Below are 18636 nucleotides of genomic sequence, written 5' to 3'. Positions count from 1 at the left end.
CCACTGAGCCATGGGTTCTCTGGACTTCCAGCGCTGTCTCACTTGCTTTTGGGGGGTCCCCCTCTTTGGTGGTCTCCGCCAGTGACATCTTGCTCCTAAGGCTCAATCTTTCATGGTATGGATCTTTAGGAAAGAGAAATGAAACTGCCAGTATCATAACGCCTTTATACAAAACTATGGTGTGACCACATTCGAAATACTGCATAGGGTTCTGGTCACCTCATCTCAATAAGGATATTGTAGCATTGGAAAAGGTTCAGGAAAAGGCAACCAAACTGGTCAGGGGGGTGAAGTGACTTCCCTGCGCAGAAAGGCTTCAGCACCGGGGGCTATTTAGTTCAGGCCAGAGGTTTTCAACCTTTTGGGGTCCACGACTCCCTTGTCCAACTCCCTTCTTTCTGCGGCACCCCTGTGGGACTCAGGAACCCAGTTATGCAACCCCTTGCCTGCAGAGCTGGCAGCCTGCCCTCCTTTTTCAAACACACTCCCTTGTGCAGTGTTCCCTCGGCCTCCCCTCCCCTCTCCTTGGGAGTCCTCTGGGCAGCTGCTTCTGCTGCCCCTGGTCTCTGACCTGCCCCAAGGAGAGGTACCTCCTCACATGGCCCCACAGGGGCCTGGGACTTGTCTGTCCATTCCCAACAGCAAGGGCTGGCAGACTGGCCTCCCTTCCCACTTGCTTGCTTACTCCAAGGTCACCTCAGCTCCTGGCAACCAGCACCTCCTGGCCAGCCCCAGAGGCACTATTCTCCTGGAGAGCTTGCAGCCAGGGCTGCTGCAACAAACAAGTGTGCAAGCCTTTGGGAGGCAGAGACTTCAGAGGGCATCCGAGGAGGGAGGGAAGGAAAGAGGGACAGAGGCCAGTGTTGCCAGTTGTGGGAATGTTAGGGATGTGGATTAGGATATATTATTAGATAGATCCTATCCAAGCTTGTGTCAGCAAGCTTCCAATATCAGCAGAGTGACATTCCCCTTTTGTGTGCAGCAAAGCGAGTGCGTTCAGGTTTGCTAAAACCTGTACAATAATATTATACTTTATACTTCAATATTATACTTCCTGGCAAAGTCCCCTTTGTCCCTCTTAAAAGAAATACACAACACAGTGTTTATAAAATAAGATAGAGTTTACTTACAGTTTCATCCTGAGTTAACAGCATAATCTCAGAAAGGCAGGCTTACGTAGAAAAGTTACAACTATGTACATCTGGAGACTACTTAGTAAAGTAAGGCTCCATCTGGTCTCTCTCTTGGCTGCAGGCCAAGAGGGAGAACCATCCTAACTGGAGATTCTCTGGAGATGTGTTCCCATTGAAGGAGAAATGGCTAAGAGAGAGAATGGCTGCTGGCTGGGAGCTTTTGTCTGCCAGCTAATCCATCTCATCTGCATATCTGGAGGAAAAGGAACTTAGCCAGGTCTTCCCCCAGGTGAGTTCCTCTTAGTGGACACTCTAGGAACTGTTGTGACTTGTCTGCCCCAGTGTTCCATCCCACACCAGTGGCACTCCTGAGCATCATTCAAGGCACCCTAGGGTGCCACGGCACACGGGTTGAAAACCACTGGTTTAGGGGAAAGAAGAGGAAGGGGTGACCTGGTGGAGGTTTATGAAACCATGTGTGGCATGGAAGAAATGGATAGAGTTTTTCTCCCTCTCTTCTAACACTAGAACGGCAATGAGCATTGAAGGAAGCTGAGTATTTGAAGATTCAGGACAGATCAAATGGAGTCCCCCTTCACACAGCGCACAGTTAAACTATTTCCCATGTTCTTTTGGTATTACAGGAGGACTATCTTTTGGGAGTGAAGCATTACGACAAAGAAGAGTACCACGCGGCCATTGAGTTCCTGGAAAGGGCTCTGAGGGGCTACCACGTGGCTGATACAGAGTGCCGGGTCTTGTGCGAAGGATCGCAGAAATTTGAGGACTACGAATACCTGGACTATAAGGCCACCCTCTACGAAGGGATCGCAGGTAGGGAGTTCCAGAGTGCGGGTGCAGCCATGAATACAAATGCAGAATATAGGGGGTATTTTGTGACCCCCGTGACAGGGCAAAGGTGGACTGATTCAAGGGGTTGAGGGGCACATGTGAGGTAATAGGTCTGAAGGGTTAAAGGCAGTGGTGTCCAAACTTTTTTCAAAAGGGCCAGATTTGATGAAGTGAAGGGCCTTGAGGGCTGACCAAAGGGTCAACGAAAGTTGTTGACTCTTTTTTGGGATTTTAGGTTGTTGAGCTTTGGTTAGAATTTAAGTTGTTGAGCTTTCTTTAGGGTTGGAATTGTTGAGCTTTTTTTAGGATTGAATTTGTTTTTTGAAGAGTTTTTTTTTAGGATTTTACCCCAGGAAATAAACTGCCACAGGGGCCTGATTAAACCTTGAACTTGACCCTGTGGCAAATCGGCAAGCAGTGGAGCTCTCTGAGCACAGGGGTTATATGGAGGAGGCAAGGCTTCACTCCTGTCAGCAATCGTGCTGCAGCATTCTGTTCTAACTGCAGCTTCCAAGGGAAGCGCCACACAGAATGCATTGCAGTAATCTAGAAGTAGGTTGGAGAATGCACACACTAGGCCTGGGTTCAAGGACAACTGTCTGCTGCTAACCCCATTTTATCTTCCTCTCCTATCTCTTCCTCGATCCAATCTTGCATGGTTTCCGTGGTGGGTCTGGTTCCATGCTACTTTCTTCTTTGGCAACTCCTCGTAGCCAAGTAAGTTTGTCTTCCATAAACACGGTTTTAACAATGAGTCTGTAAGCGACTGTGGGGGCCAATTCTGGATCCACACACCCTTCCACAGTGGAGACATAGGTTTCCGGAGGGAGTTGCTCATGGTGTGAATTTGCCAAGTGTGCCTTCCTCTTAGCACATTACTCTCTTGCGTCCTGAGTTCGAGTGTCTTCAAAGCCCATGACATCTTTGGTAAAGGCTGTTCTCCAATTGGAGCGCTCGCAGGCCAGTGTTTCCCAGTTGTCAGTGTTTATACTACATTTTTAAAGATTTGCCTTGAGACAGTCTTTAAGCCTCTTTTGTTGACCACCAGCATTATGCTTTCCATTTTTAATAGAGTAGTTGCTTTGGAAGACGATCATCAGGCATCCGCACAACATGACCAGTCCAACAAAGTTGATGTTGAAGAATCATTGCTTTGACACTGAAGATCTTTGCTTCTTCCAGTACACTGATATTAGTTCGCTTGTCTTCCCAAGTGATGTCTAAATTATATATTTTTTCCAACGCCAGAGCCCCAGCCAATCCGGAGGCCTCATGCTGCCTGCCAATCACAAGGGCTGACATTGCCTGCAAAGGTCACCTCCTTAGCCCTCTCCTTCCCTAGGTAGCCGCTGGCAAGCACTCCGGGGTCCTGTGCAAGGATGCCACCGGCATGCGAAGATGGAAGATCCAAAATCTGCCGAGCGAAACAGTTTATTCCTTGGCCACCAGCCCAGCAGGGTTAAGGATGGAGAGCATCATAAATTGCTTGATTGGCCATTGGGGGGAAAACACTGGCGAGGGTTCAAGACCTCTTGGCTGGAGGAGGCTTATTTAGCTGGGCCAGGAGAAGGGCTGGGGTTTATTTATTTCTCCTCCAGCTGCTGCTACTATGGAAAATGAAAGCTGCCGTTCAAAGGAGCAAACCACAGGGCTGAAGGAGTGCGGGTTCTTGCAAGCCCTGGGCTCCTAGAAGGCTGAGCCTGGTGACTGAGGATAACGGGGCAGGGGCTCTCCCTCTTCCTCCCAGGTGAGGGCCAGCTTGCCCCCCTCCATCCTCTTCATCTGAGAGTCATTGTGGTGTAGTGGTTAAGAGCGGTAGACTCGTAATCTGGGGAACCAGGTTCGAGTCTCCGCCCCTCCTGCTGGGTGACCTTGGGCTGGTCACACTTCTTTGAAGTCTCTCAGCCCCACCCACCTCACAGAGTGTTTGTTGTGGGGGAGGAAGGGAAAGGAGATTGTGAGCCGCTTTGAGACTCCTTTGGGTAGTGATAAAGCGAGATATCAAATCCAAACTCCTCCTCCTCCTCCTCCTCCTCCTCCTCCTCCTCCTCCTCCTCCTCCTCCTCCTCCTCCTCCTCCTCCTCCTCCTCCTCCTCTTCTTCTTCTTCTTCTTCTTCTTCTTCTTCTTCTTCTTCTTCTTCTTCTTCTTCTTCTTCTTCTTCTTCTTCTTCTTCTTCTTCTCCACTTGGGTTGGTTTTGCAGCTCAGCTGCAGATGCCCTCCTGGACCTCTCTGTGCCACCCCCTGTTCTTTTATGCTGTCGTGGGTGGAGGTGGGCTCAGAGCTTGGGCAAAGCTGCCTCTCCACTCTTTGTCACAGGCTACAATAGAATAGTAGAACTGGAAGGTGTTGGGATTTCACCATTGGGAGGTCCAGCCGGCAGCCCCCTCTTCTCCTCAGTCCCGGTGATTCCCAGGAAAGGTGACTCAGGGTCTCAGCAACCTGAGCACGCAATCAGCAGAGATGCACACGCGGTTTCAGCGGAGATGATAAGGCAGCAGAGAGGCATTTTAAAGTGGTTTATTTACAGCATGCATGAAGAGAGAGCAAACGATGCTTTCTCTCTTCCATCAGATCAAACAGTACAGCGAAAGTAAAAGTCCAAAAGGAAATGCCTAGACCTGTGACATATATCAGCAGCAACATGCCTAAGCCTTAAGGTGGAACTGAATCTCCTGACAGAAGGGACCCCCAAGGGTCATCTGGTTTGACCCCTTGCAGTGCCAGAACTGCAGCCAGAGAACCCTTGACAGATGGCCATCCAGCCTCTGCTTAGAAACCTCTAGCGAAGGAAAGTCCACCACCTCCAGAGGGAGACCGTTCCTCTTACTGTCAGAAGGTTATTCTGGATGTTTAATTGGAATCTCTTTTATTGTAACTTGAAGCCATGGGTTCGAGTCCTACCCTTCCAGAGCAGGAAAATGCAAGCATGCTCCCTCTTCCATGTGACGGCCCTGGAGATATTTGATTTGTATCCAAAGATCCCAGGGCAGTGTACAACATGGATAACATAAATTTGTGCATCATCATCATCATCATCAAAGTCATAGAATTGTAGGTGACCCTAAGGATCACCTAGTCAAACTCCCTGCAGTGCAGGAATATTCCCCTGTGGGGATTGAACCCACAACCTTGACATGATCAGCCCCACAACGGAGCTAACTTCCTTGCACATAATACAGACAATAATAATAGACAGTGTAATAAAAATAATAATCTACATTTCCTGAGCTGGTGTGGATGGTGAATATCTGAGGAATAGGAAATAAAATCTTGCCCGATGACATAAAATCATTCTGGATTCTTAGTCGCCCTGGAAACCGACAGTTTATGTGTTATTTTCCCCGCAATAGCCAAAGTCCATAAGTTCTTATACGACAAAGACAAATGTAGGTGGTTTTTTTAAAAAAAGGTTTTCCATTGCTGAGGTATGGAAATCCTAGCTGCAGCAGACATCCATGCCCAAAGTTCTTTACGGTGGCAAGTTTTCATGTTCATAGAATCATAGAGTTGGAAGAGACCCCAAGGGCCATCCAGTCCAACCCCCTGCCAAGCAGGAAACACCATCAAAGCATTCCTGACATATGCCTGTCAAGCCTCTGCTTAAAGACCTCCAAAGAAGGAGACTCCACCACACTCCTTGGGAGCAAATTCCATGTTGTCAGTCCACATGTTCAGTAATGTCAGGATTTCACTTGTGGATGTCCAGTGGTCCTGAATTTTGGAACAGGAGGCAGGGACAGCCAACAGCCTAGATGGCTTTAAAACAGACCAAAGCATGGAGGAGGAGAGGGCTATTGATGGCTACTAGCCTTACTGGCTCTGCTTTGCCACCGCAATTGGAGGGAGGGATGCTTCTGAATGCCAGTTGCTGGAAACCACAGGAGGGAAGAGTTGCTCTTGTGGGTCATAGAATCATAGAATCATACAGTTGGAAGAGACCACAAGGGCCATCCAGTCCAACTCCCTGCCGAGCAGGAAACACCATCAAAGCATTCTTGACATATGCCTGTCAAGCCTCTGCTTAAAGACCTCTATGGTTGGTACACAAGGAAGCGTATCTGTCCTTGAAGGTAGAAGATTTGCTGCCAAGACCACATAACACCAGTCTTGAAAGACATTGGCTCCCAGTAAGTTTCCAAGCACAATTCAAAGGGTTGGTTCTGACCTTGAAATCCCTAAATGGCCTTGGCCCAGTAGATCTGAAGGAGCATCTCCACCCCCCATCGTTCTGCCCGGACACTGAGGTCCAGCACCAAGGGCCTTCTGGCGGTTCCCTCGCTGCGAGAAGTGAGGTTACAGGGAACCAGGCAGAGGGCCTTCTTGGTAGTGGCGCCCACCCTGTAGAATGCCCTCCCATCAGATGTCAAGGAAAGAAACAACTATCTGATGTTTAGAAGACATCTGAAGGTAGCCCTGTTTAGGGAAGTTTTAAATGTCGGATGTTTTAATGTATTTTTAACCTTGTTTTAAGCCGCCCAGAGTGGCTGAGGAAACCCAGCCAGATGGGCGGGGTAGAAATAATAAATTATTATTATTATTATTCATTTGATTTAAGCCTATTACTCTTACCTTTTAAGAGATACTAATTGAAAACATGCAGAGAAGGAATTGTAATAATAATAATAATAATAATAATAATAATAATAATAATAATAATAATTTATTATTTCTACCCTGCCCATCTGGCTGGGTTTCCCCAGCCACTCTGGGTGGCTTACAACAGAAAAATGAAATAAAACAATTAAACATTAAAAGCCTCCCTAAACAGGGCTGCCTTCAGATGTCTTATAAAAATCTGGTTGCTGTTTTTCTCTTTGACATCTGATGGGAGGGCGTTCCACAGGGCGGGCGCCACCACTGAGAAGGCCCTCTGCCTGGTTCCCTGCAACTTGGCTTCTCGCAACGAGGGAACCGTTAGAAGGCCCTCGATACTGGACCTCAGTGTCCGGGCAGAACGATGGGGGTCGAGACGCTCCTTCGGGTATACTGGACCGAGGCCATTTAGGAATTTAAAGGTCAGCACCAACACTTTGAACTGTGCTCGGAAACGTACTGGGAGCCAATGTAAATCTTTCAAGACCGGTGTTATGTGGTCTCGGCGGCTGCTCCCAGTCACCAGTCTAGCTGCCGCATTCTGGATTAGTTGTAGTTTCCAGGTCACCTTCAAAGGTAGCCCCATGTAGAGCGCATTGCAGTAGTCCAAGCAGGAGATAACCAGAGCATGCACCACTCTGGTGAGACAGTCTGCAGGCAGGGAGGGTCTCAGCCTGCGTACCAGATGGAGTTGATAGACAGCTGCCCTGGACACAGACTTGACCTGCGCCTCCATGGACAGCTGGGAGTCCAAAATGACTCCCAGGCTGCTCACCTGGTCCTTCAGGGGCACAGTTACCCCATTCAGGACCAGGGAGTCCCCCACACCTGCCCGCCTCCTGTCCCCCACAAACAGTACTTCTGTCTTGTCAGGATTCAACCTCAATCTGTTAGCCACCATCCATCCAATTGTAGGGGGACTAATCTTTCCTTTTCCTTCTCTTGGAGACTTTTGGAGTTTCAGCTGTCCTGGTCTTGTGTCCAAATGGTTACCAAAAGCAAGCAGAAGCCAGCTTTTCCACCAGCCTTTTCCTGCTCCTTCTCCTCCAGCGATGGCTATTCCACCAGGCTGCAGAGAGAGCCCAGCTTCCAGCTCTTCCTCTCCTTGAACTGCAGCCTTTGTAAGAGCTCTAGAACTAAGATCAAGGGCCCAGATTTGCTTATCGCAGCTTGCTAAACCGAAAGGTTCATTGTTGCTGCTGCTGTTAGCCGAATTCCCACAAGGGTAGCAAGAAAGGGTGAAGGTAGAAGAGCTGTGGCTCCGCTCTCTTGCCTTGCTCACCGGTTGACTTAACAGGCCAGGTTGAAGGCGCATTTTCAGTTGATGGAAAAGGAAGGCTTACAGACAGAGCGTGTCAGCCTGCCCGTCCTTGAGCCAAGGTCAGCAATCCCCGTCAGCGGCCTTCTCGATTAACGGACTTGCGGCTCGGTCTCCCTTGCTGCCTCCGTGTATCTGCCTAAACATTTAAGGCACAAACGCAGGCTTGAAAGACATCTGCTTGGCTATTGCAGGACATTCCAGCCCGTTCCTTGCCATCAGCTCAAGCAGAAATTCAACCCCCTCCCCTGATTCTTCAAGGGGAGATTTGGAGAGCTCTCTGTGGGCGTGCAAAGCCTGATTTTCCACATGCTCCCCCAAACATTGCCAAGTGCAAAGGGATTAGTGCATTGCTGAGAATCAGGAAGTAGAGGATCTGCCTCCACTCAGTTCCTTTATTGTCCCTCTGGATCACTCCCCCGCTCCTCATCACACTCCCCCTAATTCCACTTTCACTAGATCATCGCCATGTTTTTTCCCCCTCGCTGTGCATTGCAGGGACACCACAAAACATAATAAAACTGCATGTACAAGCACATCAAGTTTGCTAATGTGCACTGGTCGTGGTTGTGTGCTCAGGTAGAAATTGGCAATGACAGGCTGGGCAAAAACGAAGCCTCCTGCTGGCCACGATCCGTTGAGAAGGCAGGCAGGAGCAATGTGATTTGTGGGTGCCAGGCGGATAAAAAGGGTTTCAGGGGTGGGTGGAGGGAGACAAGGGAACAATCAGTCAGGAGAAGGCAGGGGCAGCTCAGATGGGGTGTGGTGAGGAGTCGCGAGGGTGGCATGGCTGTAGGGCAGGGAAAGATGGCAAGGGAAAGATTGAAAGGCAGGGCTTAATCTCCCTGTTTCACTTTGCTTTTTGTTTTGCCCTTTCTTCTTGTTGCCCGCACATCACTCCTAACAGGTGGGGGTTGAAGAGGTTAGAGACAGAGGGTTGTGTGTCCTCTTGCTGTGATTTTCAAGCTCCTCTCTGCAAGGAGAATGATCTGTGGGGGTCTGTTGGCCAGTCCAACCCCCACCAAAGCATTCTTGACATATGCCTGTCAAGCCTCTGCTTAAAGACCTCCAAAGAAGGAGACTCCACCACACTCCTTGGCAGCAAATTCCACTGTCGAACAGCTCTTACTGTCAGGAAGTTCTTCCTAATGCTTAGGTGGAATCCTCTTTCTTGTAGCTTGAATCCATTGCTCCGTGTCCGCTTCTCTGGAGCAGCAGAAAACAATCTTTCTCCCTCCTCTATATGACATCATTTTATATATTTGAACATGGCTATCATATCACCCCTTAACCTTCTCTTCTCCAGGCTAAACATACCCAGCTCCCTAAGTCATTCCTCATAAGGCATTGTTTCCAGGCCTTTGACTGTTTTGGTTGCCCTCTTCTGGACACGTTCCAGCTCGTCAGTATCCTTCTTGAACTGTGGTGCCCAGAACTGGACACAGTACTCCAGGTGAGGTCTGACCAGAGCAGAATACAGTGGTACTATTACTTTCAGTTCAGTAGAAAGGAATTCAGAGCAAGTGTTTTGTATTCTGGAGTTGGAATCCTTCAGAAACTTGGGAGGAGGGGAAAGTGATTGATGTCACAGTGACCCCGAAGCCTGGACACGCAACAAAGTCTTCCTTTGCCCTTCTCCTACCCAAAACACAAGATCCTTAAGTGTTTGGGGGCATTTCTCTATGTTGGTATTTCAGAGGGGACTAAGGTCAGTCTACATAATGCACCCTCCCTGTGGCTCTTCAGAAAGTCCCTCCTACCTGAGTTGAGGAGGAGAGGACAGACGAAGTACAGATGTGACTCTCCATCCCAACCAAAGGAGATTTGATGAGAGTGACTTAAGCCCCGCACATTGCCTTCTGTTCATCTAGCTCCTTTTGAATTATGGCTGGTTGTTGACCTTCGGCTTAGGAAGGATTGCGACACTTCATCTGATTCCCGCCACCAACGGTCTCCAGAAGGCGGGTGGCTCACAAACTCTTATGCGTAACATTTTGCAGCTGGAAGAAAATGCCATTTTGACAAAAAATCATTAGTTGCTTCCCCCACCCACGGGAAGGGACTTAATTTAAGAAAGCAAAACACTTATAGATCTTCATTAGCAGCACCATCCCTCCCTACCCATAAGGTTATAAGTTTATTGTTTTTCTAACCAAAGTCCTGTCAGGTTCTTCCTAATGTTTAGGTGGAATCTTATTTCTTGTAGCTTGAATCCATTGCTCCGTGTCCGCTTCTCTGGAGCAGCAGAAAACAACCTTTCACCCTCTTCTATATGACACCCTTCCAATTCTAATGTTATTTTGCTTTCTGAAAATCCAATTTGCCAACATCCACGATGTAAGAGAGACACCAAAAAGCTGAAATCCAGCTTGATTTCCCATTAAACCTCCGAATTAGCACAACAATTTATCTAACTAGTTTTTCCTGATTTCCTTTGCAGACAGTGCATAGAGGGGCCTCTCTCTGTGTTACGGAAATATTATTGTCCCTTAAAAGAAATTGGACCGTTTCTGCCGGGAAGTACCTGTTTGCTTGTGTGAACAAAGGTTTCAGAAAGCGATCTCTTGGGTCTCTATATCAGGGGCAGGCTAGCAGACGATGACTGATGCCTTCCTGCTGAGGTTGACCACAAATACAAAGTCGGGTGTGCAAATGGGACCCCCACCCCCACTCCTTCCCAAGTTTTAACACTTATATATTTAACCTTGTTTTCATTTCATCAGTTGAATGAAATGCGAGTGGACATCCAAAATACGAGAACATAAGCAGAGCCTGCAGGATCAGGCCCTGTGCTCACAGCCAGATGCCAGAAAGGCAAACCCACAAGCAGGACCTGAGTGCGAGAGCTACTCTCCCCTCCTGCAGTTTCTAGCAACGGGCATTTAGGAGCATTGCTGCCATGGACTGAGGAGGCTGAGCAGAGCCATTGTAACCTACACCAGGTTGAGAAGGCTGCACTAGAAACCTATAAAAACCCCATATTACATAGCATCATAGGATTACAGAGTTGGAGGGGGATCCCGAGGGTCATCTAGTCCAACCCTGGCAATGCAGAAATCTCAACTCAGGCATCCCTGAGGGATGGCCATTCAATCTTTGCTTAAAAATCTCCAATGAAGGAGAGAATCATAGGATGTTGGCAGGTATACTGGGGGTCATCTAGAGATGTATTTTCATGCACCCAAGCAGCTGAAATGGACTGAAAGGAGGCATTTAGCTATAGTCTGTACCGTCATATAGAGTCCTCAGTGTAGAAGGTTTTGAAGTTGAGTAACGATTGCTTATTAAACAACGTTTTGCTTTTCTTGTGTTGCTGTTTATTCCTCATTAGAGCGCAGGAAGCTGAGGTTGGGTTGTTGTGTTTTTTTGCTTCCTTCCTCCTGTTTGAGATTTGCCCCTTGCTCTTTCTTCACAGATCACTACATGCAAGTCCTGGTGTGTCAACACGAGTGTGTGAGGGAGCTGGCGACGCGCCCAGGGAGACTCTCCCCCATCGACAACTTCCTTCCCCTCCATTACGACTTCTTGCAATTCGCCTATTACAGAGGTACAGAGGCTTCCTCGACTTCTTGCCTCCGTTCTGATGTTCCCCTGAGTGACAGGATGACCACCTAAAAACCTAAAGCTATCATGGGTCCAGGGAGTTATCTTGCTTGTGCTGAGCAATATCCATGTGGCTGGCGCCAAATCAGAGTAGATTAGAACCAGAATTTCCCCTGCCCCAAATGAAGATTACTGAATATTTCTGATGATACCAATGTAGCTATATTTTCAAAAGAATTAGCCTTATGTATGATCTTGGCATCTCAAATAGTAATTTCAACTGCACTGACAATGTTGGTGGTCTTTGCTTGTACCCCATGTGCAACTGTGCTCATTCTATGTGTCTGTTTTATAGTTTTCCTTTTCATCTTTTGATTTTCACCTGTTGTTATCACTGTTCTCTCTGTTTTATATGCATTTTGAAAAAACTTTGCAAAAAAACCCCCCCAAACCCATAGAAATTTCTAACAACTGGTCATCCCCCTCCCCACACTTTTTCCCCACATGGAAATTAGAAAGACCTCCAGTTAAATCCTCATTCAAAAAACAACAACATAGATGTACTTATTTGACAATGGATTTCGACAAGTTGTACATGAGAGGAGAGCTTTCACTTTAGAACAAACCATGGTTCCCTGTTACGTACAAACTTAGGGGACAGCTGTGTTTATTTTTCACTCTAGTTAGAAACGATGGTTTGATCCTGGCTTGTCTTAACTAATTTTATTTAGAACAAACCACGGTTCACGGAGTTTGCATCCAAAACTAAACCGTGGCTTGTTCTAAACTGGAAACAGAAGACTTTGAGGTCCTAGTCCAGCTCTCTAACCACTCTACCACTGCTGGAAATAGGATGGGGAGGAACATTCCATCACCTTAATTTGGTGTAGGGGCTTCTTGGACTCCTGAACTTCCAGCCTGTAGCTCAGACCTGTACAATTCATGACAACAAAGCAGACCCAGTTATCACAAACTCAGGCCTGCTAGGTGGTCCCTCCCATCACGGCCATTTTTGCAGTTCCAGACATGCAGGAAAAATAAAAGAGAGTGGAGCTGATGGGTTTTTGTTTTTGCTTAAATCTCTTAAATCTTCTGCGGTTGCAGCAGCAAATTTCCCTGCCCAAAGCTCTCCTCAGAGGAGGGCGCAGCAAAGTTGAAGTGAAATTTCCAGCCAGTCAAAAGGGTTCTCCTTCACGTTTTCAGTGGGTGATTACGTCAAAGCTCTGGAGTGCACCAAGTCTTACCTCCTGTTCCATCCGGATGACGAAGACGTCTTGGACAACGAAAGCTACTATGAAGTCAACTTGGAAGGGTCTGTGGACTTGGGGAGCATCAAGCCTAGAGAGGTAAGAAGCCGATACATGGAATTGGCCACTGGTTGTCAGAAATCTCCTTTGCAGGTATGCAAACCAAGCCAACTCGGATGCTTCTTCAGGGCATCATCTCTCCTTGTGTAACCGGCTATGCATATTCATTCTAGCGCTGCTGCCTCAATTCCACAGTTTCCCATGTCTTGAACTGTATATTGCAAACTCCTTGGGGGCAAGGACCTGTTCTCAGAGGCGGAGCTAGCTGCTGCGGCACCCGGAGCGGTGAACATGTCCTGCACCCAGGGGCGGGGCCATGGGGGTGGGAAGAGCGTCCCAGGGGGTTGAGACACCCATGGTAGGTTTGTGTGGAGCGAGCCGCCCATGGTGGACTGGGCAGGGGGGGGAGCTCCCCACTTTGCCAGCAGCCTTCCTCCCTTCCCTCTTCCTTTTGACAGCTCAGGGGAGGCTCCCTCCCCCCCCCCACCCAGGAAGCAGCCCGGGAGTGGGGGACAACTCCCAAGTCTCCCCAGAGCTGTCAAAACGAAGGGGGACGGGGGGAAGGCCGCCGGCAAGGCAGCACAGCTCCACCCCTTCAGGGTAGGCTTGGGAGTGGTGGGCGGGCGGCACACCAAATGTAACCCCCCTCACTGAGGGCACCCAGGGCGGACCGCCCCCACTGCCCCCCTTCCTACGCCCTTGCCTGTTCTTTTGAGCTCTGTAAAGGCTATTGAGTCATTTGGAAGGGCGATCTATTTCTTCAGAGGCTTCAACCCCCATGCCTACCGATCTGAAAAAGCCCAGGGAGAGCCGTTGCCCTCAGCTCCTCTTCCCCTGGGCTTTAATTGAATAACGGGAAGACAGGGAGGCTGGCTACTGAGTGCCTGAGATCAGCCCAGTTGCTGAAGTTGTTTTCAAGGGAAGGTCTTCCTTTTTTACCTTGGAAGCCAAAAAAAGAGAGCTTCTTCGTGGATTCATTTGAAAGCAATGCTCTTCTTAATTGTCAATTATGAGAGCTCTTTCTGCAACCAGTATGGTTTTATGTCCTTCTCCAGGAAGCTGTGGCATTTCTGAGGCGACATAAGCTGGAATCGTACCTGCTGCAGACCGGGGCAGCTGGCCTGGGTTTCTTGTACACGGAGCCGGTAAGAGCAAGCAAGTGGGAGGCGTGAACTTTCAGGCGCAAGAGGTTAAGATTTAGATTCGCTTCCTGAAATGCCTTGATCAAGTCCCATTGTGTGCCACGCCGGGTTCTGGAGGAGATAAATCTAGACTTGCAAAGGCATTTTGCACACCGAATGATCAACTTGCAATGTTTGCCAGGTCACCTATGCAAAGAACATTGCTGGATCATTCCCAGGGCCCTTCAGGTGAAGTATTTGCTTTCAGAGAATGCCCAGCCAAACGCCTCCCCGAACTCATAAGCTTGGCATTCTGAAGACAGCCCCTCCCTTCTTAAATTCCCCCACCACCTCATGCTCAAAGTTTATATCTCCTCTGAACACGTAGGTTTCATTTAACAGGAAGAGCTGGCAGTTCATGGGTGCTCCAGGAATTTGCTTAATCCCTCTTTTGAAGCCTGTTTACTATGGTTGCTTTCAAACTGGATCGATTTGCCACCATTGGAGTAATGCTTTCCTGAGAAGCAGAATTAAGAGTCTGTCCAGCACTTAACATAGTGCTATAGTATCTAGCAGCGACCTTCCAAGGTCCTTCTGTAAGTTTAGGCAGAAAATCCAGGAGATCCAGGCAGAAAAGGGGTCCCCTGCAACTTTGATTAGATGCTTTCCTTATGTGGCGTCTGCCCACATTACTGCTTCCTGGCATCAACATTGCACACACACACACACACACACACACACACACACACACACACACACACTATCCTTTTCCCTAATAGGGGACTCAAGGAATCTGATGCATAAAAGCACTAAAACATAGACGAATAAATTGCTAAATTGCAATTAAAACTACATACATATATGCTATCTGTTTTAAACCTACAAATCAATGAAAACAGCACAGCACCAGCCCTTTCATTAAAAGCAGCCGGTTCCCAAAAGCCTGTTGGAACAAGAAGGTCTTTGGCTGCCAGCAGAAGGACGACGTGTGTGTGTGTGTGTGTGTGTGTGTGTGTGTGGTACCAGCTTAGCTTCTCCAGGAAGAAGCGAGTTCCAAAGTTGCCTGGGAGCAACACCAAGAATGCCCTCTCCTGCATCCCCACCAAGCCAGCATCCCGGGGGGGGGGGGGGTAGGACCAAGAGAAGGGCCTCCCCTTGAGCAGGTCCATATAAGGAAATACAGTCTTTCTGACAGCCTGGACCTGAGCCATGTAGGGCTTTATAGCTGCACCTTTGAACTGTGCCTGGAAACAGACCGGGGCAACTGTTCTAGCAAGGGCTTGGCAGTCTTGCTGCAGCTCTTTTCAAAGGCAGCCCCACGTAGAGTGCACTGCAGTAGTCCAGACGGGATGTGCCTTACTAAGGCATTACTGAGGCATAGCTTCTTGATTACTCCCAAATTACGGTACTCAGTTCCTATTTCCTGAGATTGCCGTTTTACGGGATGGGGGAGCAGTCTCATTTTTTTTATTCTGTTATTTCAAATGAAAAGTAAGACTGGGGACAGTAATGAAACAGGAGCTAAAAAGTACTTAATATTTATCAGTAATGTCAGGCGCATAAGCTGCAAGTTGGAAGCACCTAAATGTTGTTGTTGTTGTTGTTGTCGTCATCATCATCGTCAATTTGACAACAGCATCACCTCGGTTCTGGCTAAACAGGTGAATGAAGGAGGGGATTTCAGGCTAACCTGCTAGTCTGGAAGCAATCTGTGAGCTGTCTGCCAATATGTTCAGAATGGATATAAATCAGCTTGTCAAATGAGAAAATCCCCCCCCTTAATATAACAAATATCCGTCTTGTTTCAGACATACTGGAGCATCTCTGGGGCTCGGCAAGATGAGCACAGGTAGGCGGCCACATTCGGGACATGGATACATGGGGAATATTCCGTACAAATGGGCCACCTTTTTTTTTAATTCAAGCCCCAAACACACACACAGGGGATCTGGGGAGCAGGAAATCTGAAGTCCCCTTTTCAGACGGAAGTTGTCATACCTTGCGTTACAGGGAGTTGGATGAGGTGGTCCTTCCAACTCTACAATTCTCTGATTCAATGAAATAAACATGCAGCCTTTGGAAGAAGTGAAGAGTTCTGTGGTGTGGTAAAGAGTTGCCTTTTTGAAGAGTTAAGAAAGGAGGGAGGCTGGCGCGGGGCTTGGGATTCCCTCTGCCTGGGAGATGGTTGTGTATTTCAAGGCCTGGAAGAAGAGGGCAAATGGTGATTCCCTTTAGCCATCCACCGGCAGGGATGACTGTGTGTGGCTGCCATTTTTTGTGGCATGGCTGGAAGTTGTGGTGCTGGTCGGCACCATTCCTCTCTCACACAAGTCCCACCGCTGCATGTAAATAGGGCCGGTTCTGTCCTAGGTGTGTCATACGTATTGAGGAAAAACTTGAATGCGTTGCAGAGTTCAGCAGAGTTCCCAAAAATAGACAGAGGCGATACTTCACCCAGCAGAGCTTTCGCTTGTGCTGAAGGCAAATGTAGCATAATAGTGATCAAATCCAATACAATCAGGATTGGCTCAGTCCATACAAAATCCAGTTGCAGCACTTATAGACTTAACTCACAATAATACTAAACCTTAGCACTCTAGCATACAGAAACAGAACACCCCAGCAGAAGGAAGAGAGATAGAGGGAGGAAAGCAAAACCCAGGCTCATTCTGGCCTGTGTTTATAAAGGTACAGTGGTACCTTGGTTCTCAAACTTAATCCATTCCGGAAGTGCGTTCCAAAACCAAACGTTCCAAAACCAAGGCATGCTTCCCCATAGAAAGTAATGCAAAACGGGTTAATCCATTCCAGACTTTTGAAAACAACCCCTAAAACAGCAATTTAACATGAATTTTACTATCTAACGAGACCAATAATCTAACGAAAGCAATAATCAATGTACTGTACTATAAAATAAATAAGATAGTATTGTAGATGATAAAATTGAAAATTTATTTATTTTTCTTCCCTGCACTGATGATAGTCATTGTTTGGATGGGGGGCTTTTATCCATTTCTACAGTCACACAATCAATCAATCAATCAATCAATCAGTAGCTGAACTGGGTTCCACACAGTGACAAAAACAAATTAACCAAAAAAGCCTAAAAAAAAAACTTAATCCAAATGTTTGAAAACCAAGGCGCAGCTTCTGATTGGTGAAGGTGCCTACAGCCGCATCAGATGTTTGGCTTCCAAAAATTGTTTGAAAACCGGAACACTTACTTCCGGGTTTTTGGAGTTTGAGTATCAAAGTGTTTGAGAACCAAGGCATTTGAGAACCAAGGTCCCACTGTAGTCAGCATGACCTTAATTGGAAGAGATCATTCAAACCAGCTTCCCAGAAGATATAACCCAAACAGACCCTTCTGCCTGCTTCTCTCACACAGAGAAGCTTCTAATAGCCTCTTGTGTTAAGTAGAATCGGAAATATCTCTACACATCAGACCAATACTTTCTGCACTAAGAAATGCAAACTGACAGGTTCACTCATGGCCTGGGCTCAGGCAGGCAGCTCAGGTGGCAGAACACCAAGACTGCTTCCAGCGGCTGCTTCCAGCAGGATCTTGCAGAATCTTGTAGACTCCATGAGATCTTGATGGAACCTGTCATTATCAATGCTATGGGGAAGAGAGCCTTTAAGGCTGGGGTGCTGCCTGGGGGGGCAGCTCCTTCTCATTTCACCACCAGGATGGGCCACCCGGGCAAGTGCCACCCCGGCAATTCAACGGATGCGCCATGGGGAATTGTCTCCCGCCATTACTGTGCACCCATAACTCCTTGCGACATCTACTCCGCAGGATTCCTTCGGGGGTCCTGAGCGACAACGCAGACGGCTCTGGGAAGACAGTAGGAAAGAAAACTGTGCCCAAACTGGACCGGGAGCTCAGGGAAGGTAAGATTTGGTCCACTGCCAGCTGCCGACCGCTGGAGAAACTTTGGCTAGAGCAAAGCAACCGCAATCTGCTCCCTAGGGACTCACGCCACTCGTGCTGGGCCATGGTTTATTTTATTGTTTCATAAAATTTATATGCTGCTTGATCGTTGAAAAACCTCAAAGCAGGTTATGAAAGGAATAAAGCAGTTTAAATGCTTCAAAAGACTTAAAACCTGCAGCAGACTAAAAACGCACCAGCTTTCCAGATATTTGGGTCAGCTTGTCCAAAACCAAAATGTTTTTAGGAGGCTCTGAAAAGTGCTCCTGCCTGATGTCAATAGGCAGGGAGTCCCAAAGGTGCTGTCACCATAGGAGCCATCTCCTAGGGGCAGAGGGGTCTTCAGCCCCCCCATAAAATATTTGAGGGGCTGCCCCCCAAAAGTTGATGGGTGTTGCCATTCAAATAGGATGTGTGTACTGCGCGATGTGATCAGTTGTGTGGAGTGGGGCTTGCCTGTCCTCCTCTCCAATATTTTATTCTGGTTGGCACCCTAGCCGCCGCACCGAAAGATCAGTTTCTTACAGGTTTGGATTAGTGTAATGCCCGAATGAGACCCCTGAATGTTTGTGATCTCCCTGTATTGCGGGGACCGGATAGAGCCCATCTGCTTCTTTGTAGAAAAAGTCCAGAGGAGCTGGAAGCCCAAGGATTCCTCTTATCTTGCCATCTTCTGGGAGAAATTCTGCTGTGACAGCAAAGCCAGTTTTTATAGAAACGTTCCGCAGCATTGCTGTTGGCCCTGATGTCATCCTCTTTATTCCTCCCCCTGCTTCCTTCATTCCCCCCCTCCTTGCAATTTTGCAAGCCTGGACAAATTGAGCATGATTTAG

The 18636-nt window shown here is 47.9% G+C and overlaps 1 protein-coding gene across 1 annotated transcript in view; it reads left to right on the top strand.

Annotated features, from left to right (window-relative positions):
• Positions 1–18636, top strand: part of P3H2 (prolyl 3-hydroxylase 2) — a 109648-nt gene that overhangs the window by 69776 nt on the left and 21236 nt on the right. Inside the window, exons 3-8 of the mRNA XM_060274256.1 lie at positions 1778–1967; positions 11314–11445; positions 12645–12787; positions 13804–13893; positions 15678–15718; positions 17669–17763. Of these exons, the coding sequence (XP_060130239.1) occupies positions 1778–1967; positions 11314–11445; positions 12645–12787; positions 13804–13893; positions 15678–15718; positions 17669–17763 (691 nt within the window). The remainder of the gene's footprint in view (positions 1–1777; positions 1968–11313; positions 11446–12644; positions 12788–13803; positions 13894–15677; positions 15719–17668; positions 17764–18636) is intronic.

Source organism: Zootoca vivipara, chromosome 5 (assembly GCF_963506605.1).
Source record: "Zootoca vivipara chromosome 5, rZooViv1.1, whole genome shotgun sequence".
Taxonomy (NCBI): domain Eukaryota; kingdom Metazoa; phylum Chordata; class Lepidosauria; order Squamata; family Lacertidae; genus Zootoca; species Zootoca vivipara.
This window is presented reverse-complemented; position numbering and strand designations above follow the sequence as displayed.